This window comes from Symphalangus syndactylus, chromosome 12 (genome assembly GCF_028878055.3).
Source record: "Symphalangus syndactylus isolate Jambi chromosome 12, NHGRI_mSymSyn1-v2.1_pri, whole genome shotgun sequence".
In the NCBI taxonomy this organism is placed as follows: Eukaryota; Metazoa; Chordata; class Mammalia; order Primates; family Hylobatidae; genus Symphalangus; species Symphalangus syndactylus.
In genome coordinates, this window is record NC_072441.2 from 126,012,294 (window position 1) to 126,038,984 (window position 26,691).

Sequence of the window (26,691 nt, forward strand, 5' to 3'; positions counted from 1 at the left end):
GAAGCTGTACTGGGGAAGAAGAAGGGCATTTGACTAAGTCTGACTGTGGGACTCAGGGGCTGCTTCCAGGAGGAGGCAATGCTGGAGCTGAGAACTGAAGAATAAGTGAGAGACAGCCTGGTGAGGAAGGGGAGGGGAGTTGGGGGAAGAACATTCCAGCTCTTGACAACAGCAGCCCAGGGACACCACTGCAGGTGTGTTCTGGGAGCAGTGGTAGTAGATGAGGTGGAGAGGTCTGGGGCAGGTGGACAGGCTCATCTTTCTGCAAACCAGCCCCACCTTCCCCATCTTCCCAGGTTCTCTGGCGGGCACCCTCATTCTCCTGGAGCCGTTAGAGCAATCCTCCACAGTCCAGCTTGTCTCTTCCTTGGGATGAAGCCCTCCAGGTTCCATGTGCGCTCCAGCTGGGGCCTCTGGTCTAGCTCCACCACCCGGCCCTCACGTTCTGCTTGCCTAGATTGCTGTCTCTGCCTCCTAACTCGTCCTCCCGCCCCTTGTTTGGCTCCAATTCATCCTGCACACTTCTGCCAGAGTCATCCTTTTAGCGCTCAGATCTTTCCCCTGCTAAATAGCTTTCAGTGGCTCCCAGGTATCTACTAAATTAGGTGAAAACTTCTCCTTTTTTTTTTTTTTTAAGAGATGGGGTCTCATTGTCACCTAGCCTGAAAGTGCAGTGTCACAATCACAGCTCACTGTAACGTTGAACTCTTGGGTTTGTTACATAGATATACATGTGCCATGGTGGTTTGCTGCACCCATCAACCCATCATCTACATTAGGTATTTCTCCTAATGCTATCCCTCCCCTTGTCCCCCACCCCCCGACAGGCCCTGGTGTGTAACATTCCCCTCCCTGTGTCCATGTGTTCTCATTGTTCAACTCCCACGTATGAGTGAGAACATGCGGTGTTTGGTTTCCTGTTCCTCTGTTAGTTTGCTGAGAATGATGGTTTCCAGCTTCATCCATGTCCCTGCAAAGGACATGAACTCATTCTTTTTTATGGCTGCATAGTATTTCATGGTATATATATGCCACATTTTCTTTCCTTTTTTTTTTTTTTTACACAAGTCTATCTTGATTTATTTGTAAATTTGCAAACAAAAGAATCATCTCATTTTTCCTACAAAACTTGGAAGGAAGATAGAATGATAAATCTATAAAAGCATATTGAACCCTTGGGGAGTAGCCTTATCTACTTATATACATTAAGGTTATGTCAGTTTTCAGCTTCTGATGGTCTTGTCAAACCAGAGCACTATTTCCAATAGAAATTTCTCCTTTACATTCACATTATGTTACGTCCTCAGTCCTCATATTTTAAGCTTGTTTGCCTTCAAGCAGAAAAAAAATAGAAATTAAATCCAAAAATTGAAAGAACTGGCAAATAAAATCATAGTTTCAATCGTTGAATCCAAGAGGACCATAGAAATTAGGTTTTTGGATCAACTTGAATACCTCACAACAGAAACAGCTGTTTCGTGTTGAAGCAGTTTAAATATTTTAAAGCTCATAGCTTAGAGAAGACTGTAATTCAGTAGTTTCTCTCTTTACTCACTCTCCTCAAGTGTTCACTGTTCCTCCCTGTTACCCATAATTGTGATTTATTTTCTTCTACTTTCTTTTTTCTTTTTTTTTTATTATTGTACTTTAAGTTTTAGGGTACATGTGCACAATGTGCAGGTTTGTTACATATGTATCCACGTGCCATGTTGTTTTGCTGCACCCATTAACTCGTCATTTAGCATTAGGTGTATCTCCTAATGCTGTCCCTCCCCACTGCACCCACCCCACAACAGTCCCCAGAGTGTGATGTTCCCCTTCCTGTGTCTATGTGTTCTCATTGTTCAATTCCCACCTATGAGTGAGAACATGCGGTGTTTGGTTTTTGTCCTTGCGATAGTTTACTGAGAATGATGATTTCCAGTTTCATCCATGTCCCTACAAAGGGGATGAACTCATCATTTTTTATGGCTGCATAGTATTCCACGGTGTATATGTGCCACATTTTCTTAATCCAGTCTATCGTTGTTGGACATTTGGGTTGGTTCCAAGTCTTTGCTATTGTGAATAGTGCCACAGTAAACATACATGTGCATGTGTCTTTATAGCAGCATGATTTATAATCCTTTGGGTATATACCCAGTAATGGGATGGCTGGGTCAAATGGTATTTCTAGTTCTAGATCCCTGAGGAATCGCCACACTGACTTCCACAATGGTTGAACTAGTTTACAGTCCCACCAACAGTGTAAAAGTGTTCCTATTTCTCCACATCCTCTCCAGCACCTGTTGTTTCCTGACTTTTTAATGATGGCCATTCTAACTGGTGTGAGATGGTATCTCATTGCTTTAATTTGCATTTCTCTGATGGCCAGTGATGATGAGCATTTTTTCATGTGTTTTTTGGCTGCATAAATGTCTTCTTTTGAGAAGTGTCTGTTCATGACCTTTGCCCACTTTTTGATGGGGCTGTTTGTTTTTTTCTTGTAAATTTGTTTGAGTTCATTGTAGATTCTGGCTTTAGCCCTTTGTCTGATGAGTAGGTTGCGAACATTTTCTCCCATTTTGTAGGTTGCCTGTTCACTCTGATGGTAGTTTCTTTTGCTGTGCAGAAGCTCTTTAGTTTAATGAGATCCCATTCATCAATTTTGGCTTTTGTTGCCATTGCGTTTGGTGTTTTAGACATGAAGTCCTTGCCCATGCCTATGTCCTGAATGGTAATGCCTAGGTTTTCTTCTAGGGTTTTAATGGTTTTAGGTCTAACATGTAAGTCTTTAATCCATCTTGAATTAATTTTTGTATAAGGTGTAAGGAAGGGATCCGGTTTCAGCTTTCTACATATGGCTAGCCAGTTTTCCCAGCACCATTTATTAAATAGGGGATCCTTTCTCCATTGCTTGTTTTTGTCAGGTTTGTCAAAGATCAGATAGTTGTAGATATATGCTGTTATTTCTGAGGGCTGTGTTCTGTTCCATTGATCTATATCTCTGTTTTGGTACCAGTACCATGCTGTTTTGGTTACTGTAGCCTTGTAGTAGAGTTTGAAGTCAGGTAGCGTGATGCCTCTAGCTTTGTTCTTTTGGGTTAGGATTGACTTGGTGATGCAGGCTCTTTTTTGATTCCATATGAGCTTTAAGGTAGTTTTTTCCAATTCTGTGAAGAAAGTCATTGGTAGCTTGATGGGGATGGCATTGAATCTATAAATTACCTTGGGCAGTATGGCCATTTTCACGATATTGAGCATGAATACCCATGAGCATGGAATGTTCTTCCATTTGTTTGTATCCTCTTTTATTTTGTTGAGCAGTGGTTTGTAGTTCTCCTTGAAGAGGTCCTTCACATCCCTTGTAAGTTGGATTCCTAGGTATTTTATTCTCTTTGAAGCAATTGTGAATGGGAGTTCACTCATGATTTGGCTCTCTGTTTGTCTGTGATTGGTGTACAAGAATGCTTGTGATTTTTGTACATTGATTTTGTATCCTGAGACTTTGCTGAAGTTGCTTATCAGCTTAAGGAGATTTTGGGCTGAGAAAATAGGGTTTTCTAGACATACAATCATGTCATCTGCAAAGACGGACAATTTGACTTCCTCTTTTCCTAATTGAATACCCTTTATTTCCTTCTCCTGCCTGATTGCCCTGGCCAGAACTTCCAACACTATGTTGAATAGGAGTGGTGAGAGAGGGCATCCCTGTCTTGTGCCAGTTTTTAAAGGGAATGCTTCCAGTTTTTGCCCATTCAGTATGATATTGGCTGTGAGTTTGTCATAGATAGCTCTTATTATTTTGAGATACGTCCCATCAATACCTAATTTATTGAGAGTTTTTAGCATGAAGGGTTGTTGAACTTTGTCAAAGGCCTTTTCTGCATCTATTGAGATAATCATGTGGTTTTTGTCTTTGGTTCTGTTTATATGCTGGATTACATTTATTGATTTGCATAAGTTGAACCAGCCTTGCACCCCAAGGATGAAGCCCACTTGATCATGGTGGATAAGGTTTTTGTTGTGCTGCTGGATTCGGTTTGCCAGTATTTTAGCATCAATGTTCATCAAGGATATTGGTCTAAAATTCTCTTTTTTGGTTGTGTCTCTGCCAGGCTTTGGTATCAGGATGATGCTGGCCTCATAAAATGAGTAAGGGAGGATTCCCTCTTTTTCTATTGATTAGAATAGTTTCAGAAGGAATGGTACCAGTTCCTCCTTGTATCTCTGGTAGAATTTGGCTGTGAATCCATCTGGTCCTGGACTCTTTTTGGTTGGTAAGCTATTGATTATTGCCACAATTTCAGAGCCTGTTATTAGTCTATTCAGAGATTCAACTTCTTCCTGGTTTAGTGTGGGGAGGCTGTATGTGTCGAGGAATTTATCCATTTCTTCTAGATTTTCTAGTTTATTTGCGTAGAGGTGTTTGTAGTATTCTCTGATGGTAGTTTGTATTTCTGTGGGATCGGTGGTGATATCCCCTTTATCATTTTTTATTGCATCTATTTGATTCTTCTCTATTTTCTTCTTTATTAGTCTTGCTAGGGGTCTATCAATTTTGTTGATCTTTTCAAAAAACCAGCTCCTGGATTCATTAATTTTTTGAAGGGTTTTTTGTGTCTCTGTTTCCTTCAGTTCTGCTCTGATTTTAGTTATTTCTTGCCTTCTGCTAGCATTTGAATGTGTTTGCTCTTGCTTTTCTAGTTCTTTTAATTGTGATGTTAGGGTGTCAATTTTGGATCTTTCCTGCTTTCTCTTGTGGGCATTTAGTGCTATAAATTTCCCTCTACACACTGCTTTGAATGTGTCCCAGAGATTCTGGTATGTTGTGTCTTTGTTTTCGTTGGTTTCAAAGAACATGTTTATTTCTGCCTTCATTTCATTATGTACCCAGTAGTCATTCAGGAGCAGGTTGTTCAGTGTCCATGTAGTTGAGTGGTTTTGAGTGAGTTTCTTAATCCTGAGTTCTAGTTTTATTGCACTGTGGTCTGAGAGACAGTTTGTTATAATTTCTGTTCTTTTACTTTTGCTGAGGAGAGCTTTACTTCCAACTATATGGTCAATTTTGAAATAGGTGTGATGTGCTGCTGAAAAAAATGTATATTCTGTTGATTTGGGGTGGAGAGTTCTGTAGATGTCTATTAGGTCCACTTGGTGCAGAGCTGAGTTCAATTCCTGGGTATCCTTGTTAACTTTCTGTCTCGTTGATCTGTCTAATGTTGACAGTGGGGTGTTAAAGTCTCCCATTATTATTGTGTGGGAGTCTAAGTCTCTTTGTAGGTCACTCAGGACTTGCTTTATGAATCTGGGTGCTCCTGTATTGGGTGCACATATATTTAGGATAGTTAGCTCTTCTTGTTGAATTGATCCCTTTACCATTATGTAATGGCCTTCTTTGTCTCTTTTGTTCTCTGTTGGTGTAAAGTCTGTTTTATCAGAGACTCGGATTGCAACCCCTGCCTTTTTTTGTTTTCCATTTGCTTGGTAGATCTTCCTCCATCCTTTTATTTTGAGCCGATGTGTGTCTCTGCATGTGAGATGGGTTTCCTGAATACAGCACACTGATGGGTCTTGACTCTTTATCCAATTTGCCAGTCTGTGTCTTTTAATTGGAGCATTTAGCCCATTTACATTTAAAGTTAATATTGTTATGTGTGAATTTGATCCTGTCATTATGATATTAGCTGGTTATTTTGCTCGTTAGTTGATGTAGTTTCTTCCTAGCCTCGATAGTCTTTATAATTTGGCACGATTTTGCAGTGGCTGGTACTGGTTGTTCCTTTCCACGTTTAGTGCTTCCTTCAGGAGCTCTTTTAGGGCAGGCCTGGTGGTGACAAAATCTCTCAGCATTTGCTTGTCGGTGAAGTATTTTATTTGTCCTTCACTTACGAAGCTTAGTTTGGCTGGATATGAAATTCTGAGTTGAAAATTCTTTTCTTTAAGAATGTTGAATATTGGCCCCCTCTCTCTTCTGGCTTGTAGAGTTTCTGCCGAGAGATCTGCTGTTAGTCTGATGGGCTTCCCTTGGTGGGTAACCTGACTTTTCTCTCTGGCTGCTCTTAACATTTTTTCCTTCATTTCAACTTTGGTGAATCTGACAATTATGTGTCTTGGAGTTGCTCTTCTTGAGGAGTATCTTTATGGCGTTCTCTGTATTTCCTGAATCTGAATTTTGGCCTGTCTTGCTAGATTGGGGAAGTTCTCCTGGATAATATCCTGCAGAGTGTTTTCCAACTTGGTTCCATTCTCCCCGTCACTTTCGGGTACACCAATCAGACGTAGATTTGGTCTTTTCTCCCATATTTCTTGGAGGCTTTGTTCATTTCTTTTTATTCTTTTTTCTCTAGACTTCCCTTCTCACTTCATTTCATTCATTTCATCTTCCATCGCTGATACCCTTTCTTCTAGTTGATCGCATTGGCTCCTGAGACTTCTGCATTCTTCACGTAGTTCTCAAGCCTTGGCTTTCAGCTCCATCAGCTCCTTTAAGCACTTCTCTATATTGGTTATTCTAGTTATACATTCATCTAATTCTTTTTCAAAGTTAACTTCTTTGCCTTTGGCTTGAATTTCCTCCTGTAGCTCGGAGTAGTTTGATCGTCTGAAGCCTTCTCTGAACTCGTCAAAGTCATTCTCCATCCAGCTTTGTTCCATTGCTGGTGAGGAACTGCATTCCTTTGGAAGAGGAGAGGCGCTCTGCTTTTTAGAGTTTCCAGTTTTTCTGCTCTGTTTTTTCCCCATCTTTGTGGTTTTATCTACTTTTTGTCTTTGATGATGGTGACGTACAGATGGGTTTTTGGTGTGGATGTCCTTTCTGTTTGTTAGTTTTCCTTCTAACAGACAGGCCCTCAGCTGCAGGTCTGTTGGAGTTTGCTAGAGGTCCACTCCAGACCCTGTTTGCCTGGGTGTCAGCAGTGGTGGCTGCGGAACAGCAGATTTTCGTGAACTGCGAATGCTGCTGCCTGATCGTTCCTCTGGAAGTTTTGTCTCAGACGAGTACCCAGCTGTGTGAGGTGTCAGTCTGCCCCTACTGGGGGGTGCCTCCTAGTTAGGCTGCTTGGGGGTCAGGGACCCACTTGAGGAGGCAGTCTGCCTGTTCTCAGATCTCCAGCTGCGTGCTGGGAGAACCACTACTCTCTTCAAAGCTGTCAGACAGGGACATTTAAGTCTGCAGAGGTTACTGCTGTCTTTTTGTTTGTCTGTGCCCTGCCCCCAGAGGTATAGCCTACGGAGGCAGGCAGGCCTCCTTGAGCTGTGGTGGGCTCCACCCAGTTCGAGCTTCCTGGCTGCTTTGTTTACCTAATCAAGCCTGGGCAATGGTGGGCGCCCCTCCCCCAGCCTCGCTGCCACCTTGCAGTTTAATCTCAGACTGCTGTGCTAGCAATCAGCAAGACTCCATGGGCGTAGGACCCTCTGAGCCAGATGCAGGATATAATCTCCTGGTGTGCCGTTTTTTAAGCCCGTCGGAAAAGTGAGGTATTAGGGTGGGAGTGACCTGATTTTCCAGATGCCATCTGTCACCCCTTTCTTTGACTAGGAAAGGGAACTCCCTGACCCCTTGCACTTCCTGAGTGAGGCAATGCCTCGCCCTGCTTTGGCTCGTGCATGGTGCATTGCACCCACTGTCCTGCGCCCACTGTCTGGCACTCCCTAGTGAGATGAACCTGGTACCTCAGATGGAAATGCAGAAATCACCCATCTTCTGAGTCGCTCATGCTGGGAGCTGTAGACCGGAGCTGTTCCTATTCGGCCATCTTGGCTCGCCACATTTTCTTTACCCAGTCTATCATTGATGGGCATTTGGGTTGGTTCCAAGTCTTTGCTATTGTGAATAGTGCTGCAATAAACATACATGTGCATGTGTCTTTACATAGTAGAATGATTTATAATCCTTTGGGCATATACGCAGTAATGGGATTGCTGGTTCAAATGGTATTTCTGACTCTAGATCCTTGAGGAATTGCCACACTGTCTTCCACAATCGTTGAACTAATTTACACTCCCACCAACAGTGTAAAAGTGTTCCTATTTCTCCACATCCTCCCCAGCATCTGTTTTTTCCTGACTTTTTAATGATCGCCATTCTAACTGGTGTGAGATGGTATCTCACTGTGGTTTTGATTTGCATTTCTCTAATGACCAGTGATAATGAGCTTTTTTCATATGTGTGTTGGCTGCATAAATGTCTTCTTTGGAGAAGTGTCTGTTCATATCCTTTGCCCACGTTTTGATGGGGTTGTTTTTTTCTTGGAAATTTGTTTAAGTTCTTTGTAGATTCTGGATATTAGCCCTTTGTCAGATGGATAGATTGCAAAAGTTTTCTCCCATTCTGTAAGCTGCCTGTTCGATCTGATGATAGTTACTTTTGCTGTGCAGAAGCTCTTTAGTTTAATTAGATCCCATTTGTCAATTTTGCCTTAAAATTTCTGTGGAATCCTATGTGTCTTTCAAGGCCAGTGTTAAACTCTGCTGTCTCTGTGAAGCCTTTCCTAACTCCCTGATGAAATCATACTCTAGCTCTTCCCTCCTCCCTCAGCACTGCGCTAGCCTCCTGCTGAGCTGGAGGGTGATGGCTCCTTATCAAAGCTATTGGCAGTACTGAGGTGCTAAGCCATGTGTAAGGGCTAGGGCATCCAGGCAGACCTAGCCTCTAGCAACAACTACCTGCAAAGTCCCAAAGGGAGCCCTAGAGGAAGAACAGAGGAGGAAGCAGAGTCACCTTTGCTGGTAGCTGGGCTTGGACCATAAACCCCATGCAGTGAACTGGGGTCAGCTGGGCTGAGTATGGGGGCCTTGTTCTCCCCAGATCTCTGCTCTTCTTGTTCTCTGGCAAGCCACATGGAAGGACAAGGACAGTGTCTCAGCCTGGGCCAGTGAAATGCATCTGCTGGGTGAACAGAGAACCTCTGCAGCCACATCCTCAGCTTATCTTTTATGCATAGTGACCACACCCACTTGCAAATATGTCAGTGTCCTGAAATCTGACCAACCAGATGAGTGCTCTTCTTCCTTGGGTCAGAATGAAAGGCGAGGTGAGGGAGTCTTCAGATCTTCTCATCCTGCCTTTAAGTTCCCCAATACCCAGCATATTGTTGATGCCAGAGTAAGAGCAACAGAGAATTGTCGAATTAATTTGAAACCAATACTGCTACCATGAGACTGGGTCTGCCCCTCACCTCAGAATCCAGGACCTGGAACTTCTAAACAGGGTGAGAATTGACATCAGAGTGCTGTCCACTTGGCTGCTAGGCATCTCATCCCTCTGCCTGCCTCCGCGTGAGTGTACTTAGACATTGGAGCTCAGTAAAATCCAACAACCCACGGGGCTTGGGGGACTCAGAGGAGATGTCTGTCAAGGCTCACTCCCAGAGATTCTGGCACTCTGGAGGACCACAGAGGAAATAGATATTGCATGGCACCATGTGATGCAAAAGGGAAGAAAAACCTGAGAAATAGAACAAACTGGGACAAAAACACTGTGAAGCAGAAATACACAGGCTGTGATGGTGTATGCGACCCTCTCTACTTAGGAAGGAAGACAGTAAGAGAGGGGGAAGGGAGGAGGAGGAGGCTGCTAGGATCTGCATAGGACCCTGCATGTCAAAAAGGACTTTAGGGCCGGGTGAGGTGGCTCACGCCCATAATCCCAGCACTTTGGAAGGCCGAGGTGGGCAGATCACGAGGTCAAGAGATCGAGACCATCCTGGCCAACATGGTGAAACCCCGTTTCTACAAAAAATACAAAAATTAGCTGGGTGTGATGGCGGGCACCTGTAGTCCCAGCTACTTGGGAGACTGAGGCAGGAGAATGGCATGAACCCGGGAGGCGGAGTTTGCAGTGAGCCGAGATCGCGCCACTGTGCTCCAGCCTGGCAACAGAGTGAGACTCCGTCTCAAAAAAAAAAAAAAGGACTTTGAGGAGATGTGTTAATCAGAGGAGCCGAAATCCCTCATTCGGGTCTGCCTTGCCAGGTGCTGGGCCCCTGCTCAGCTTGCCCCAATCCTCTCTCCTGAAGCAGGTGGTCTCGCTTTCCCCGCAGCTGCTACCCATGGTACCCAGGCAGTGAGGGAATGCTGTTTGGCTCGCTGCTCTGTTTTGGGGGTAGAGGTTGGGCCAGGGCTGCCTCTCTCCCTCACTCTGGGGTCAATTTTCATCCTGCCTTGAGATTCCAGGTCTGAACTCCGAAGTGGGGGACAGCTTTGTTCTTATGATACTGGGCCAATAGTCAGGGGCCTGGGTTCCACCGCTGTGGCTATCAGAATGGGGTCTGCAGGTGGATTTGTTCTTGTACAAGGAATAGCCCCGTACAAGTGGGCAGGTGGAGGTGTTCATGCGCACTCTGAATAGATGCTGGTGGCTGTAGGGATGTCCGAGGTCACTGTGAGGTTCTGTGATTGTGCTTTTGAAGTGGATCAAGTAGGATCCTAGTTAACTTGTGGCTTCTCCTGTGTCCTCCAAACGTCTTTGGGGATTGTAATGTCGATTCTACTGGTTTCCTGAAGAGTGAGCTGCCTTCTAAACTTTATATAGTAAAATCCTTAAGATCATTTAAATTTCCCATATGGAACTTTGTATTTTTGGATCTCAACTGCATGCTCCTTTCTTTCCCCTCTAAACAAAAGTCTCTTGTTTGAAGAGCTTTTAATGTCAGAACTTGACGGGCTTACTCTTTAAGTAAGTGTATTTGTAATTTCTTGTATTCACCTGGTTACTAAAGCTATCACAGATCAGAAACTTGGAATACCATGGTTTTTGGTCTTCAAAATGCTTTCGTCAGCATTATTTCGTGCAAGCCTCACCTCCCCCACCTCCGGAAAGGAGGTTGGGTAGATTTTTATTTTTATCATCATTTTTCCACAGATGGGCTGGGGCACACGGAGAGTCAGGGCAGAGCTGGGATTAGAACCTGGACTCGCCGCAAAGTGCTATTCCCCAGAGACCCCAGCCATGGAGTGAGGCGCTTCTCCAACGTCAGGGTGTAGAGTCCCGTCTTTGTCTTCTCATCAGCCCATAGCTGTGGCGCTGTGGGTGTAATGCGCTTGGCAGAGGGAAGCCAGGGATTCCAGGAGCAGGAACCTCAGACTCATGCCAAAGATTGTCATACGGGAGGGGTCACCTGGAGCCGGGGATATCTAACCCACAGGGAGAAAAGGGCCCCTGCAGGCTCTGCGCACCGGCGCCCGTGCAGCCCTGCCCACGGATCACTGTTCCTGGACTGAATGAATTGCTCTATGACCTATAGACTAGCAGTCCCTTTGGTGATATGCCCTTCCTTCCACCTTCTCTCCCTTTTGTCACCCCCGGTACCCTCTGGGCCTGCAGGCTCTTGCAGGCCGTCTCCGCCGCCGATTCCGCAGATGGCCACTGGGTGGCGCCCGCGGCGTGCGGGCCGGGCCTTGGCGCTGACTGGGGCGGTGCGTCCAGCCTGCAGCTTCCCGGACCCCCAGCCCGCAGCGGGGCTGCTGGGGCACCTTCTGGAACACAACAAAAATAAGTGATGGCTCCCGAAGTTGTGCACTGCAGCAGCCCTGTCAGGAAGGTTACAACATAATGGTAGATAGCAGAATTGATCTCTATCTAAAAACTTGGGCTTTTCCCATTATAACGTACTATCTCTTACCATGGTATCTTATTTATGGGTATGTAGCATACCTAGGGTTAAACACTGAATTAAAACAAAGAAACAAATCAAACACATCCCAGATATGGGTTTTTCGTAAGAACTTCATAGGCTTATTAAAGTGAATTTAATGGAATCCTGTAAGCACTAGCTACTTAACAACAAATTAAGGTGCTTGATATATTCTTAAACCATTACTTAATAGGAAAAATAAGGGTAAAACAGATATAAGAGCCCAACCATTTACTTTGGACTTGTCCAAAACAGATGAGGAGCTTTACAAAAACAAACAAACAAACAAACAAAAAACCTCAAAGGACTAACACAAAAATTAAGATCAGAAATCAATTTTCTGCAGACATTTCTTGAATTATCCCAAAATTTTAAGGTCAATTTCCCCCACAAAATGTTTTTATCATTGCTATTTTGACAAAAAATACCTAACCTTAGAAAGAAGCACATATTAACTAGTTCTTTAAATATAAAAAAACTATTTAATTCATATTTATGCCAAGAACACTACAATTTACAAACATTTCATCCAAACTCTTACCCTGTGTCTACCCACACCAGAGGGAGGAACATGTCTTTGTGGAGAGGATTTCTTTGAGACTCTAAATATGCTTTGTTCAGGAAAGGGGAAGATACAAAAATATAAAACAAAAAAGAATATTGGCTCATTGTACATAAGACAGGCCAGCCATTAAGAATTGTTATCAATACAATAAAAGGGAATACTGGCCAGAGATCCTCTAGGTGAGTAGCTAAAATGTGATCAAAAGGAGAAAGAGGAAGAAGCAAATACACAAACGTTTTATGGGTATTAATAAAAATAAAGACATCTCTGAACAAATGATAAAATCCCTTCCCTGAAAAATTTCAAATGAGATCTACAGAAATGCTAAAGCAGAAGAAACTTCAGATTTAGAAACATCTCATTTGGGCTGGGTGCAGTGGCTCACGCCCGTAATCCTAGCACTTTGGGAGGCCGAGGCAAATGAGTCACCTGAGGTCAGGAGTTCAAGACCCGCCTGGGCAACATGGTAAAACCCCATCTCTACTAAAAATACAAAAAAAAAAAAAAATTCCCAGCTACTCTGGAGGCTGAGACAGGAGAATCACTTGAATCTGGGAGGTGGAGGTTGCAGTCAGCCGAGACCGCAACATCGCACTCCAGCCTGGACAACAACAGCAAATCTCCATCTCAAACAAAACAAAACAGAATAAAATCTTATTTGACTGATGATAAATTTCACAGTAGTTAGATGACCTGTCCAAGGTCACATAATGCCAGAATTTTGACTAGGACACAAGTCTCCTGGCTTCCAAGTGTGTGTTTTCTTTCATGTGCTATACTGCCTATTATTTATCTGTCCCTAACCACTTGAAGTGGTCCCCCTAACTCTGCCTCCACAATGTCCCCCTTTGGGACAATTAGAGAAAGAATTCTGGACTGTGTAGACCGTGGAGCTACTGACCTAACACTGGATGAGGCATTATTTCAAACAATTACTGCACTAACATTCATTTACAGGTGCAGGGTAGAGGAATAATATAAAAGGAAATTCTGTACACAACATCAAGAAAAGCACAAGAGGAAATATTCTCCTCTTTTGTACTGTTATTTTATTTTGTTTAGTCCATATATTATATAAAACATAACAGGAAAAATGAACGAATTTATAAAATAAATTGAGGTGTTTGGATGAAAAAAAATACAAGAGCTTTGCCTTCATGTCTACAGATCTCTTAATATATTGTTGGTCTTGCACCTTAGATATCAAATAAAGATATCTAGCTTGACACAAAAGTTGGTAGCTGCAAGGTTAAGCTGTATTAGTTTGATGATGGGCCAGGAAATGATGTATTTTCTAAATTTTGTCCTTAAATATTGGCTGTAACAAATGCTGACATAGCAAAAAGTAAGCTTCTATTAGACAGCAAGAGGGAAACTTGAGTGAATGAATGCAACTTACCTCCAAGTCCTCTTAAAAGAGGTAAAAAAATAAATACTGTGTTTTACCAGTGGTCCCCCCAAAGCATTATTCTAAGCATGCAGGAGGGTATAGTGAGCAGCTACAATAGTAAGATCCAACCCAGAGGTAGGTTCAAGGCCGAGAGTAGGAGAGTGGTTGAGGAAATCCTCCTAGAGCCAGTACCATTTCACAGAATGCCCATTTGTGCTGGGGGATAAGTCTATGGCCTATTTTCTTCTGATTCAAAAGGATATTCCCAGTTTCAACCTTGCTGAAAAACAGGCATTTTTGTACCTGCTATTAGGAACAGCTAGGATACAGGATAAGGTTGGCATAAAATTATTTAGCAAGCACATGCTAGGTATTCCAGTTTGAAATCTACCAAACTGTAACATCGGGGAGAAATAAAAAGTTGAAGATGAAGTTGTTCCTCAAGATGAGGGAACAAAATCTTACAAAAGGAGGGATTAGGCACTCACTTAACTCTATATGGAGAACATCCTTCTCAAGTTAGGTGGAAGATGAGGAAGAATATTACCAAAAGCTGACCAGGCCATTTGGAGACCAAAAGGAGAGGAAAAAAGGCATTTAGGAAGCAAGCTAGTAAAAGAAGTTCTTCTGGGTCTGACTAGGTAAGTTAATCTACGGCAACCATACCAAAGATATGTTACCCATTACTCCAGCATGAAGCCAGTGGCAAAATACCTCAAGACATTTTAAACCCAGAGAAGTGTATGAAAAATATGATAGTTAACCAAGCAAATTAAAATCAAACCACTAATGGTAAAAATCTCTTCAGATCTGAAATCCAAGATACCCACTTTCCATTAATTCTGTGTCTTATGGGGGGAAATGAAAGGTAACAAATGTAAAGATTTTTTTTATTTCTACTGGGGAGGGAGGAGGATAAATAGAAGTGTTTTCCAATTTGCTCTCCACTGTATACACACATACCCACACACATACATAAACATACATACACCAAAAACACCCCAAACAAAAAAACAAAAAAACCAGGAATCAAAAACCAAAACACCCTCAAACTGCACCAATACTTCATATTTTGACCAAAAAAATATCCTGGGAGGAAGTGCAAAATGCAAAATCAAATGACCGAAAAATGCTGAACAAACAGCATTATTAATATACAAAATATTTATATTACTGAACTAGTAACAGGTGATGTTCTCTGTGTCTGTAAAACTTTGGAACCACATAGCTGATTTGTTAAATCTAGTCCATGCCAGCTTCCAAAAACCAAACTTTTAGTTAGCTTCATTCTTTGATGCCTCATCAAAATTTTCTACAAGATCTGAAAAAGAAAAACAAAGCATATGAATCAAAGAATACAAAAAAGGAAAAAGAGGTAAATGGAACTCCTAACTTCTAACCCCCCCAAAAATAAACTTAGTACAACCAGAATTAGCCTGAAAACATAAGGACGCAGAAATGAACTGGTGGCATTTTACTACCAATGATTTAATTATTTGCTTAGGACAGTAATCCTAAGGAAATGTTCATCTTTTGTCTATGCAAATTACTGAAGTGAATAGCATTTTCATATGTCAATTATAATTCACACGGAAATGTTAAAACAATAGCTATGCAAATTTATAATCACAGTGATTTCAATTTAATAAATCCAGACAGCAGAGCTTTGTGTGACAACTTCTGATTCTGGGTTCTAAGGTGGAGGCTTATATTGTTTTTCATTAGATCCTATCCACATTATTGTGAATCAATTTAAATTCATGAGCTTACAATCAACACAAACCTAAAAGTCATCTATGCAGTGACTGAAAGGAGGTAAACAGGATGCTTAAAATCTTAAGTCTAAGGAAATGTCACTTACCTGGAACATCATCATCTTCTTCATCAATGTCTTCTGGTTTTGGTGCTTTACTGTCCAAGACTACAAAAAGTTTATTTTAATATTAGTCATTGAGAACAAAGACCTTAAAGAAAACTTATAATGTTTATCCCTTTTTTCCTGTATAAATCACATACAGTTGCTCAGAAATAGCTAAATATTGTCAATCTAAAATGCCATTCATATTTTTTTGCTTGAGTAACATTAAAAATAAAAACTTTATCAGTTAATACACTGATAACACAGCTGGCAGTTTCAATGTGTGACAAAGATGAAATTTATTTTATTTATTTTTTGAGACAGGGTCTCACTCTGTTGACCAGGCTGGAGTAGAGTGATGTGATCTCGGCTCACTACAGTCTCCACCTCCCAAGTTCAAGCGATTCTCCCTGCCTCCCAAGTAGCTGAGATTACAGGCAAACGCCACCATACCCAGCTAATTTTTGTATTTTTAGGAGAGATGGGGTTTCACCATGTTGGCCAGGCTGGTCTTGAACTCCTGACCTGAAGGGATCCACCTGCCTTGGCCTCCCAAAGTGCTGGGATTACAGACATGAGCCACCACACATGGCCTACAAAGATAAATTTATATGCAAAGTGGAATAACTGATCACCGAATAAAAAGACTTTACAGTGGCCATATTCTCCAAATAAAAAATTAATATTGTTTTTTTTTCAGCCAGGTATGGTGGTTCACGCCTGTAATCTACTGCACTCCATCCTGGGCGACAGAGTGAGACTCTGTCTCAAAACAAACAAACAACAACAACAACAACAAAAAAAGCTGGGCACAGTGGCTCATGCTTGTAATCCCAGCACTTTGGGAGGCTGAGGCCGGTGGATCACGAGGTCAGGAGTTCAAGACCAGCCTGGCCAAGACGGGGAAACCCTGTCTCTACTAAAAATATAAAAATTACCCAGGCGCAGTGGCGGGCGCCTGTAATCCCAGCTAACTTGGGAGGCTGAGGCAGATAATTGCTTGAACCTGGGAGGTGGAGGTTGCCGTAAGGCAAGATCACGCTACTGCACTCCAGCCTGGGCAACAGAGCAAGACTCCGTCTCAAAAAAAAAAAAAAAAAAAAAAAAGATTTTTTTCATTTCTGTTGGTGTAAGAAAATATCTAGCTAGGTAGTATGGGCACTGCAATACTAGATTTTTTCATTTTTAGGGGCAACTTGACACTTTTGAAACCAGGACTATCTTGGAAATTCAGAACTTATGGTTGCCACATTATTAGGGCAATCAATATTTAACAAAAACATATATGTCTGACAACATTATTTTCTTTTTTCTTAGAGACAGGGTCTCCCTCTGTCACCCAGGTTGAAGTACAGTGGCATTCCATAGCTCACTGCAGCCTTGAAGTCCTGGGCTCAAGTGATCCTCCTGCATCAGCCTCCTGAGTAGCTATGACTATAGGCACACGCTACCACACCTGGCTAATTTTTGTATTTTTTGTACAGATAGGGTCTCACCATGTTGCCCAGGCTGGTCTTGAGCTCCCGGCCTCAAGAAATACTCCCTCCTCAGCATCACAAGGTGCTGGGATTACATGAGTGAGCCACTGCACCCAGCCATACAACAGTATTTTCTGATTGTCATTAATTAGCAGTGAATATCAAATTAACTATTTAAAATGATGGGCCAGGCATGGTAGCTCACGCCTGTAATCCTAGCACATTGGGAGGCAGTAGGTAGGTGGATCACTTGAAGCCAGGAGCTCAAGACCAGCCTGGACACCATGGCGAAACCCTGTCTATACTAAAAATACAAAAATTAACTGGGTGCAGTGGTGCACACCACCTGTAGTCCCTGCTACTCGGGAGGCTGAGGCATGAAAATTGCTTGAATCCACAAGGTGGAGGTTGTAGTGACCTGATATCGCACCACTGCACTTCAGCCTGGGAGACAGAGCAAGACTTTGTCTCAAAAATAAATAAAATGAAATAAAATAAAATAAAATTATGGCCTGAAGATCTGGGCACTATCCTTTTAGGTAATCACTTCTCAACTTACTATTATTACTACCAAAATGTTTCCGAATATTCTTTTTTTTTTTTTTTTGAGACGGAGTTTCTCTCTTGTTGCCCAGGCTAGAATGCAGTGTCATGATCTCAGCTCACTGCAACCTCCGCCTCCCGGGTTCAAGCGATTCTCCTGCCTCAGCCTCCCGAGTAGCTGGGATTGTAGGCGCCCACTACCATGCCTGGCTAATTTTTGTATTTTTAGTACAGACGAGGTTTCACCATGTCGGTCAGGCTGGTCTCGAACTCCTGACCTCAGGCAATCCGCCCGTCTCGGCCTCCCAAAGTGCTGAGATTACAGGCGTGAGCCACCACGCCCAGCCATGTTTCTGAATATTCTGTGTCACACTACATAGTCATTAAACAAACTCAAAATTTTATGAAGCATAGAAATAACTTTATAGAAAGTAAAATAATTACAGGCAAATCGAAATTAAGATGGGACACCTTTTAAATGATTAGGTTCTTTAAGTAAGGTGGGGAGAGAAAGATTTACTAAATTGAAATACCTACCTTGCCGCGGGAACTGTTCAGCTAACTTCCTAAGGCTTGTTAAACTGTCAGCACCAAGCTGACTTAATATTCCAGGAAGCATTTCTGTGATTGGTTTGGCTTCTGCATGACCAGTAATTGCAAAGGTATTAGCAGAAAGGGAAGCTTGGACTTTGGGATTGTTGAAATGAATAACTGTCCCATCATCTTTAATCATATTCACCTGTATGATCACAGAAGAAAAATGTACTTCACATGCTAGGTACACTAAAACAATATATTTTTAAAAAGCAATTCAGCTAATTATGGTTTTTTACTTGGTAGTTATGTAATCCCAAGGTAGTAACTGGCCAAGGAATGGACATTCGTGGAAAAAGATCATAGTAATAAAGTAAAATGGTGTAGATGGCACAAATTACTAGGATGGACAAGAAATATTCAATTCATTATAGAATCTAGATTTTAAACTCAAAGACTTCCAAGAGAAAGAAGTACATGCCCATGTTTTTTAAAAAAATGGAAGTAGCAGCCACAAACCAGCCTCTTAATGAAATTACTCATTATCTTACTCAATTTATACTGTCAAACAAAATCAGTGCAATTTCCACTTGGTAGGGTAGCATCTTACTTAGGGGACTGGTTACAAAGGGGAAATAGTATATGGTAAAAACAACCACTGAAAATCCATGAAGAACACTCAGAAATGTAACCAGGTGTTTCATTCCTTCAAGCACTTAGTACATTTATAAAAATTTCAACTTGTTCTAATCATGCCATTCTTTGTAGGGGATTTTGCTAGTTCCTCTAATTTTTTTTTTTTTTTTTTTTGAGACAGAGTCTCGCTGTGTCATCCAGGCTAGAGTGCAGTGGCATGACCTCGGTTCACTGCAGCCTCTGCCTCCCAGGTTCTAGCCATTCTCCTGCCTCAGCCTCCCACCAGGTAGTTGGGATTAGAGGCACGTGCCACTATGCCCGGCTGATTTTTGTATTTTTAGTAGAGACGGGGTTTCACCATGTTGGCCAGGCTGGTCTCGAACTCCTGACCTCAGGTGATCTGCCCACCTCAGCCTCCCATGGTGCTAGGATTATAGGCATGAGCCACCACACCCAGCCAGTTCCTCTAATTCTTAAGGGTAGCTTCTCAACAATCTTTAATGACCCCTGTAAAGGTCAAAGAAGTTGTCCCACCCACTTGCCTAGTGACCTGAACATGCTTTATCAACTAGGAAACCTTTAACAATCATCCTCACATTCTTTCCATAACTTTCACCAATATGAACCGACTATTTCAGATTCGATTTCATCCATTGCCTGGGACTTACTGAAATGGAAGGTTTAACATGTGCTACTTAAGATTGTTATTTTTCTCTCTCACTCATGTACTTTTTTTTTTCAGTAGAGTTGAATTTGCGTAAGTTAAATGTGTGAATAATGTGATTCCACTATGTAGTTGATTCCCCTGGGTAAGTTACCTTGGTGGTAACATGCTTACTATATAAAAAGGTTAGGAAGAGTTAACTCTTCGCTACTTTAGAAGCATTTCATGATCCATCCAAAATCTGCCCTGTCACAATCAAGCATAGATGCTGAGTGTTCTCCACGGACAGTGGGAAGAGGGCTTTTCTTCCTCAGAGGTGATCACCACCATTGATAGCACCAGAAAGGAAGGGCAAGAAAGGGACTTCTAAATTTCAGGCAAGACCTGAACACAGAGAAAATAAAGGCAAATCCCTGGAAAATTGTAACTAAACCCACAAATAATTTCCCCAGGTTTTTCTGACAAAAATCACTATTTAAATTCTATATCCCTCTCTCACTATTACACTTAGGGTTCTACTAATTATATCACACAATAAGCATTCAATCCATCTGTTCTAAAAACATGGCACTGTGAGTTATATTAACTTTAGAAAAGATAAATTATATAGTTTCGAAGATAATTACAGTTTTGGTAAAATGTTAAAAGTGGGTGAAATCTGGGCTTGAGAAGGATGACAGTGGATGTGAAATGGGATGTTGCTCTGCATTTAACCTAGAATCACATAATTTTAGAATGGGAAAAGAATAAAAGATACGGTAGGACTATATTTTTCAAATCAAGACCAAATCCCGTGGTTTAAAAAAGGATTTCACAGGCCAGGTGCGGTGGCTCACACTTGTAATCCTAGCACTTTGGGAGGCCAAGGTGGGCAGATCAAGAGTTCAAAATCAGCCTGGCCAACATGGTGAAACCCTGTCTCTACTAAAAATACAAAAATTAGCCGGGCATAGTGGCAGATGCCTGTAATCCCAGCTGCTCGGAGGCTGAGACAGAAGTGGTTTGAACTGAGGAGTCGGAGGTTGCAGTAAGGTGAGATCGTACCACTGCACTCCAGCCTGCGTGACAAGAGTGAAGCTCTTTCTCAAAAAAATAAAAGGGCAGGCGCGGTGGCTCAGGCCTGTAATCCCAACACTTTGGGAGGCTGAGGCGGGTGGATCACGAGGTCAGGAAATAGAGACCATCCTGGCCAACATGGTGAAACCCTATCTCTACTAAAAATATAAAAATTAGCTGGGTGTGGTGGCATGTGCCTGTAATCCCAGCTACTTGGGAGGCTGGGACAGGAGAATCACTTGAACCAGGCAGTCAGAGGTTGCAGTGAGCTGAGATTGTGCCACTGCATTCCAGCCTGGCTACCCAGTGAGACTTTCTCAAAAAAAAAAAAAAAAAAAAAAAAGGACAAGCGCAGTGGCTCACGCCTGTAATCCCAGCACTTTGGGAGGCCGAGGCGGGCGGACTGCCTGAGGTCAGGAGTTCGAGACCAGCCTGGCCAGCATGGTGAAACCCCATCTCTACTAAAAATACAAAAATTAGCCAGACATGGTGGCAGGCACCTATAACCCTAGCTACTCAGGAGGCTGAGGCAGGAGAATTACTGGAACCTGGGAGGCATAGGTTGCAGTAAGCCGAGATCGCACCATTGCACTCTGGCCTGGGCAACAGAGTCAGACTCCATCTCAAAAAAAACGAAACAAAACAAAACAAAAAAAACCCCAAAGATTCCTAAAATACTTCTGTGTGCAGAGAGTCTCAAATATTGAAATCTGAGGCATTTTTTTATTTACAGACATTAAAGTCACAAGAAATTTGAAATCAATATTGTTCAAAAATTCAGGCTATATATTTGTTGAACTTAGAAGTCTTCCAGTTCAAATCCTTTATGTTAAAGAAATAAACACTGAAGACAAAAGCTCTTTGTTAGCAACATACCCAAGGACAAATAGCTTGTTAAGTGCAAACCAAGGACTTTAACCTGGGTTTTCCAACCTGTTCTTTAGTTTCCTTTCTACTAAGTCATTCTCATACTTAAAATGCTTATTTGCCTATAAAAATTCAATTCAGCTGGGTGCAGTGGCTCATGCCTGTAATTCCAGCACTTTGGGAGGCTGAGGCGGGTGGATCACCTGAGGTCAGGAGTTCACAACCAGCCTGGCCAACATAGTGAAACCCCATCTCTACTAAAAATACAAAAATTATCTGGGTGTGGTGGTGGGTGCCTGTAATCCCAGCTACTTGAACCCGGGAGGCAGAGGTTGCAGTGAGCTGAGATCATGCCATTGCACACTCTTCTAGCCTGGGCAACAGAGCGAGACATTGCCTCAAAAAAAAAAAAAAGAAAAGAAAAGAAAAGAAAAAGAGAAAATTCCATGGCCTCATGAGAGCTTGCCAGAGAATGATTTATTTCAGGATATAGGCCAAATCGAGAACACAAAAGAAAAACAACACAGGTATATAGATAAAATGTATCTTATTGGCTACAAAACAAGAGGCTAACACGGAGCCAAAAACAATAAACTCATGGAGTTTTTCCTTATGTTCAAGTTTCTCTTCTGAAGGCTAAATGTTGTTATATTTTACACCCAGATATATAGGTCTTTCTAGTTTGAAACATGCCTGAGTTTAGTGTGAAAAGCAAGATGAATTCCATCTCAGATTGTGAAACATAAATAAATTTATTCATGGCTGTTTTAAATGGAGTGGTCTAAAAGATGCAGCTTCAGGAACAGAAAGGTCCAGAAAGGGATGGAGAGTTTAGTTAATTTTAGAATACAGAGAAATACTAGAAGGTAAAACAGCTAGCATATTTTCTTTCTTCTTTTTTTTTTTTTTTTGAGATGGAGCCTCACTTTGTTCCCCAGGCTGGAGTGCAGTGACGTGACCTCTGCTCACTGCAACCTCCTCCTCTCGGGTTCAAGCGATTCTCCTGCCTCAGCCTCCCAAGTAGCTGGGATTACAGGTGTGCGCCACCATGCCTGACTAATTCAAATTATTTTATTTCTATCTAACATTCCTTCCTTCTGAGCAAATGACATGGTTATATAAGGCTTCTGGGCACAAGCTATTAGAAACTATCAAACGATGAATTGTTTGGCTGAACAAGACCAGTTAGACACCTCTCCTGCCATTTTGGGTAAAAGAAGGGATAAGGAACTTGTTAAAAGTCATAAAGCAAATTACATGCATTTAATATCGAGACTTCACTTCCTTCAGTGATTTTATACTGCGTGGTTTAAGTAAGCCATATAATATATGTACAATATAAGAACAAGGAGCAGCCAAATAAAAAGGACTACTAAACTAGCAACTATACCAGCACTGAGGTCTCTTTTTCAACCAAACATCCCCTTTAGGTCAAATTTTTTTTTTTTTTTTTTTCCTAAAGATAGCTGAAGGTAAAGGATGCCACTTGAGCTAAGGAGAAAGAGGCATTTTGAGACCCCAGTCCAAACCACAGAATGCCCTTGCTCTCATTTTTTGCTTTAATACTGATGTGTCTAGTAGTTAGCAGTAAACTTTGTCCTCTCATTCCTAGTGTATTTATATATGTTGTTTCACTGTTTAGAAGAACCATTTCCTACTTCTCCATTTTGCACATTCCCATTTATTCAAGATTGAGGTAAGATGCTTCTTTCTCTGTGAAAACTTAAGGTGTTTTATGCACTTACTGCTATTATACAGAATCGTCTTGTAGTTTAATTGCATTTGTAAATCACTGACCATACTAGAAGGTTAATTTCTTAAGATCAGAGACCATGCCTTATTCGACATAGTACTTCCCCCAATATCTAGTACATAATAATCACTCAAATCTGCTGAATGAATGAATGGATACCTCCTATACAATTTATTCTAAAATCATGGCTGGGCATGATGGCTCATGTCTGTAATCCCAGCACTTAGGGAAACTGAGGCAGGAGGATTGCTTAAGTCCAGGAGTTCAAGATGCCTGGACAACACGGCGAGAACCCCATCACTACCAAAAAAAAAAAAAAAAAAAAAGCAAAAGCAAGCCAGGTGGCATGGTGGTACATGCCTATAGCCCTAGCTACTCAGGAGGCAGAGGGGGGAGGACCGCTGAGCCTAGCAGGTCGAGGCTGTGATCACACCAGTGCATTCCAACCTGGGTGACACAGCAAGACCCTGTCTCAAAAAAGGAAAAAAAAAAAGGATGTTGTCAGACCAACTCCCCAAATGCTAGATGATGGGTCACATTAAGGTTTAAATATAGCACCAGCAGTGCCTCCAATGAAGATGCCCAGAATCTCCTGGGCTGTATCTTTAGCCTGACTTTTCCTATAGTTTTGACCTTTCAGAATCAGCCCAACCCACCCTCCAGAATTAGGGGCATTTTAAGTCACTCTTGGCAACTGCTGGGTGGCCCTTTTATGCTGCTATCAAACACTTTAACAAACCCTACCTTTGCTGGGCTCTGCATAGGGTATGTAAGTTAGTCATAGCAGCCTCCTACCTGGTAAATCTGATGCTCACTTTGTTCCTATACTGCAGTACATTTTTGTGGCTAGAGGAGGCTCACAAAGTTATATTTGACTCCATAGCTCTTGCTAATAACTCCCCTCTCAGTTCGTGGAGGCTTGAATTCTTCTTTGTGACTTTTTTTGAATCCAACTGAGAACGATAAAAGAGAATTAGCAGTTGTCTCTTTTTTTTCTTTTTGAGATGGAGTCTCGCTCTGTCACCCAAGTTAGAATGCAATGGCGCAATCTTGGCTCACTTCAACCTCTGCTTACTGCAACATCTGTTTCCTGAGTTCAAGTGATTCCACTGCCTCATCCTCCCAAGTAGCTAGGATTACAGGTGTGTGACACCACGCCCAGCTAATTTTTATATTTTTAGTAGAGATCGGGTTTCACCATGTTAGCCAGGCTGGTCTCAAACTCCCGACCTCAGGTGATCCACCCACCTCGGACTCCCAAAGTGCTGGGATTACAGGCAGGAGCTACCACGCCCAGCCAGCAGTTGCCTACTCCATCCTACATGTAATGGCACTTAAATGTTTACCAGAAAATTCATCTTTTACTGACTTCTTCCTATATCTTTTAAGAGACAGGGTCTCATTCTGTCTCCCAGGCTGGAGTGCAGTGGCTTGATAAAAGCAGCTCACTGCAGCCTCAAACTCCTGGGCTCAAGGGATCCTTCCGCCTCAGCCTCCTAAGTTGGTAGGACTACAGGCATGTGCCACCATACCTGGCTAATTTTTTATTTTCTTTAGAGACACGGTGTCATGATTTTACTCAAGCTGGTCTTGAACTCTTGGCCCTAAGTGATCCTCCTGCCTTGGCTTCCCAAAGTGCTGGGATCACAAACACAAGTCACCACACCTAGCCTCTTCTTACAGCTTAATAGGGTGAAACAACAGACTTCTTAAGAATAAGGCACATAAGCGTCTGGGGTGTTGTGAGACTGAAGAATGCGAGATTTTGAGGATTATGGGCTTTGCACACGCTCTTACAAGTCAGTCAGTATCCTTCACATTCAATTCTAGCTCAGCATCTGCTTATTTCTAATGGCTATTATTAAGCTAAAGCTTAACGCTGTCATTAGTCTGTAACATATGCTGGGATCACTTTCTCTTATTCTCTGGTGACAAGTCTGACAAGACAGGAATTCTTTTTTTTTTGAGACACAATCTCGCTCTGTCACCCAGGCTGGAGTGCAATGGTGCGATCGATCTCGGCTCATCGCAACCTCCGGCTCACTGCAACCTCCACCTCACGGGTTCAAGCGATTCTCCTGCCTCAGCCTCCTGAGTATCTGGGATTAGAGCCATGTGCCACCACCACACCCAGCTAATTTTTGTATTTTTAGTAGAGATGGAATTTCACCATGTTGGTCAGGCTGGTCTCAAACTCCTGACATCGTGATCTGCCCGCCTCAGCCTCCCAAAGTGCTCGGATTACAGGTGTGAGCCACTGCGCCGGGCCTTTTTCTTTCTTTCTTTTTTTTCTTTTTTGAGACTGAGTCTCGCTCTGTTACCCGGGCTGGAATGCAGTGGCACTATCTCTGCTCAATGCAACCTCCACCTCCTGGGTTCAAGCAATTCTCCCACCTCAGTCTCCCAAGTAGTTGGGATTACAGGTGCACGCCACCATGCCTGGCTACTTTTTTGTACTTTTAGTACAAAAAAGAATTCTCGTGCCCCTCTAGGAATTCTCTTTATCTATGCTGTAGGTAGTGTGAACTGGCATATTCTTTCTGAAAAGCAATTTGACAAAATGCATGAAGAGTTTTAAAAATGTTCATGGCTCTTTCAGCCAGTAACTACACTTTTAAGAATCTACAGAGGCCTAGCGCAGTGGCTCACTCCTGTAATCCCTACGCTTTGGGAGGCTGAGGCGGGTGGATCACCTGAGGTCAGGAGTTCAAGGCCAGCCTGGCCAACATGATGAAACCCCATCTCTACTAAAAATACAAAAAATTAGCTGGGCGTGGTGGCGCATGCCTGTAATCCCAGCTACTCAGGAGGCTGAGGCAGGATAATTACTTGAACCCAGGAGGTGGAGGTTGCAGTTAGCCGAGATCATATCACTGCACTTCAGCTTGGGCAACAAGAGAGTTGAAGGAACTCAGATTTATATATATATATAAATATACATATATTTTATTATATATAAATATATAAAATATTTATTTACATATAATATATATAATTTATATATAATATATATTTTAAAATATATAATTTAATTATATATTTTTTATTATATATATACGTTTTTTTTTTTTTTTTTTTAGACGTAGTCTCACTCTGTTGCCCAGCAGGCTGTAGTGTAGTGGTGCGATCTCGGCTCACTGCAACCTCTGCCTCTTGGGTTCAAGCAATTCTCTTGCCTCAGCCTCCTGAGAGTAGCTGGGACTACAGGAGAGTGCCACCATGCCCGGCTAATTTTTGTATTTTTGTAGAGATGGGGTTTCACCATGCTGGCCAGGCTGGTCATGAACTCCTGACCTCGTGATCCTTCCAAAGTACTGGGATTACAGGTGTGAACCACCGCGCCTGGCCCAGAGAGATATATTTATGTATAGAAAAGTTCAACACATGATTATTTTATTATCAAAACATTATAATGTATAATAAATAATAAAAAAGTGTTAAATTACAGTACAGTATATCCATATACTGGAATGTATGTAGATACCTACACATGATTAAAAGGAGGTTTTTTAATGACATAAAACAATTTTTATAATATAATGCTATTTAAAAAAATGATTATTGGCCGGGTGTGGTGGCTCATGCTTGTAATCCTAGCACCTTGGGAGGCAGAGGTGGGAGGACTGCTTGAGGCCAAGAGTTCAAGACCAGCCTGGGCAACATAGGGAGACCTCATCTCTACAAATAATTCTAAAAAGTAGCCAGACATGGTGATGGAATCACTCAGCCTGG

General features: G+C 42.2%; 1 protein-coding gene across 5 annotated transcripts in view; it reads right to left on the minus strand.

The window, feature by feature from the left end:
• Positions 1-11,711: 11,711 nt before the first annotated feature.
• Positions 11,712-26,691, minus strand: part of BTF3L4 (basic transcription factor 3 like 4) — a 32,247-nt gene continuing 17,267 nt past the window's right edge. For 3 of the 5 annotated variants that reach the window (XM_055254548.2, XM_055254550.2, XM_063627561.1), the window contains exons 4-6: positions 17,987-18,188; positions 15,432-15,491; positions 11,712-14,891 (exon numbers count right to left, since the gene is read on the minus strand). In XM_055254548.2, the coding sequence (XP_055110523.2) occupies positions 14,845-14,891; positions 15,432-15,491; positions 17,987-18,188 (309 nt within the window). In that variant the 3' untranslated portion in view covers positions 11,712-14,844. The remainder of the gene's footprint in view (positions 14,892-15,431; positions 15,492-17,986; positions 18,189-26,691) is intronic. The other 2 variants (XM_055254549.2, XM_063627562.1) reach the window with 1 other exon arrangement.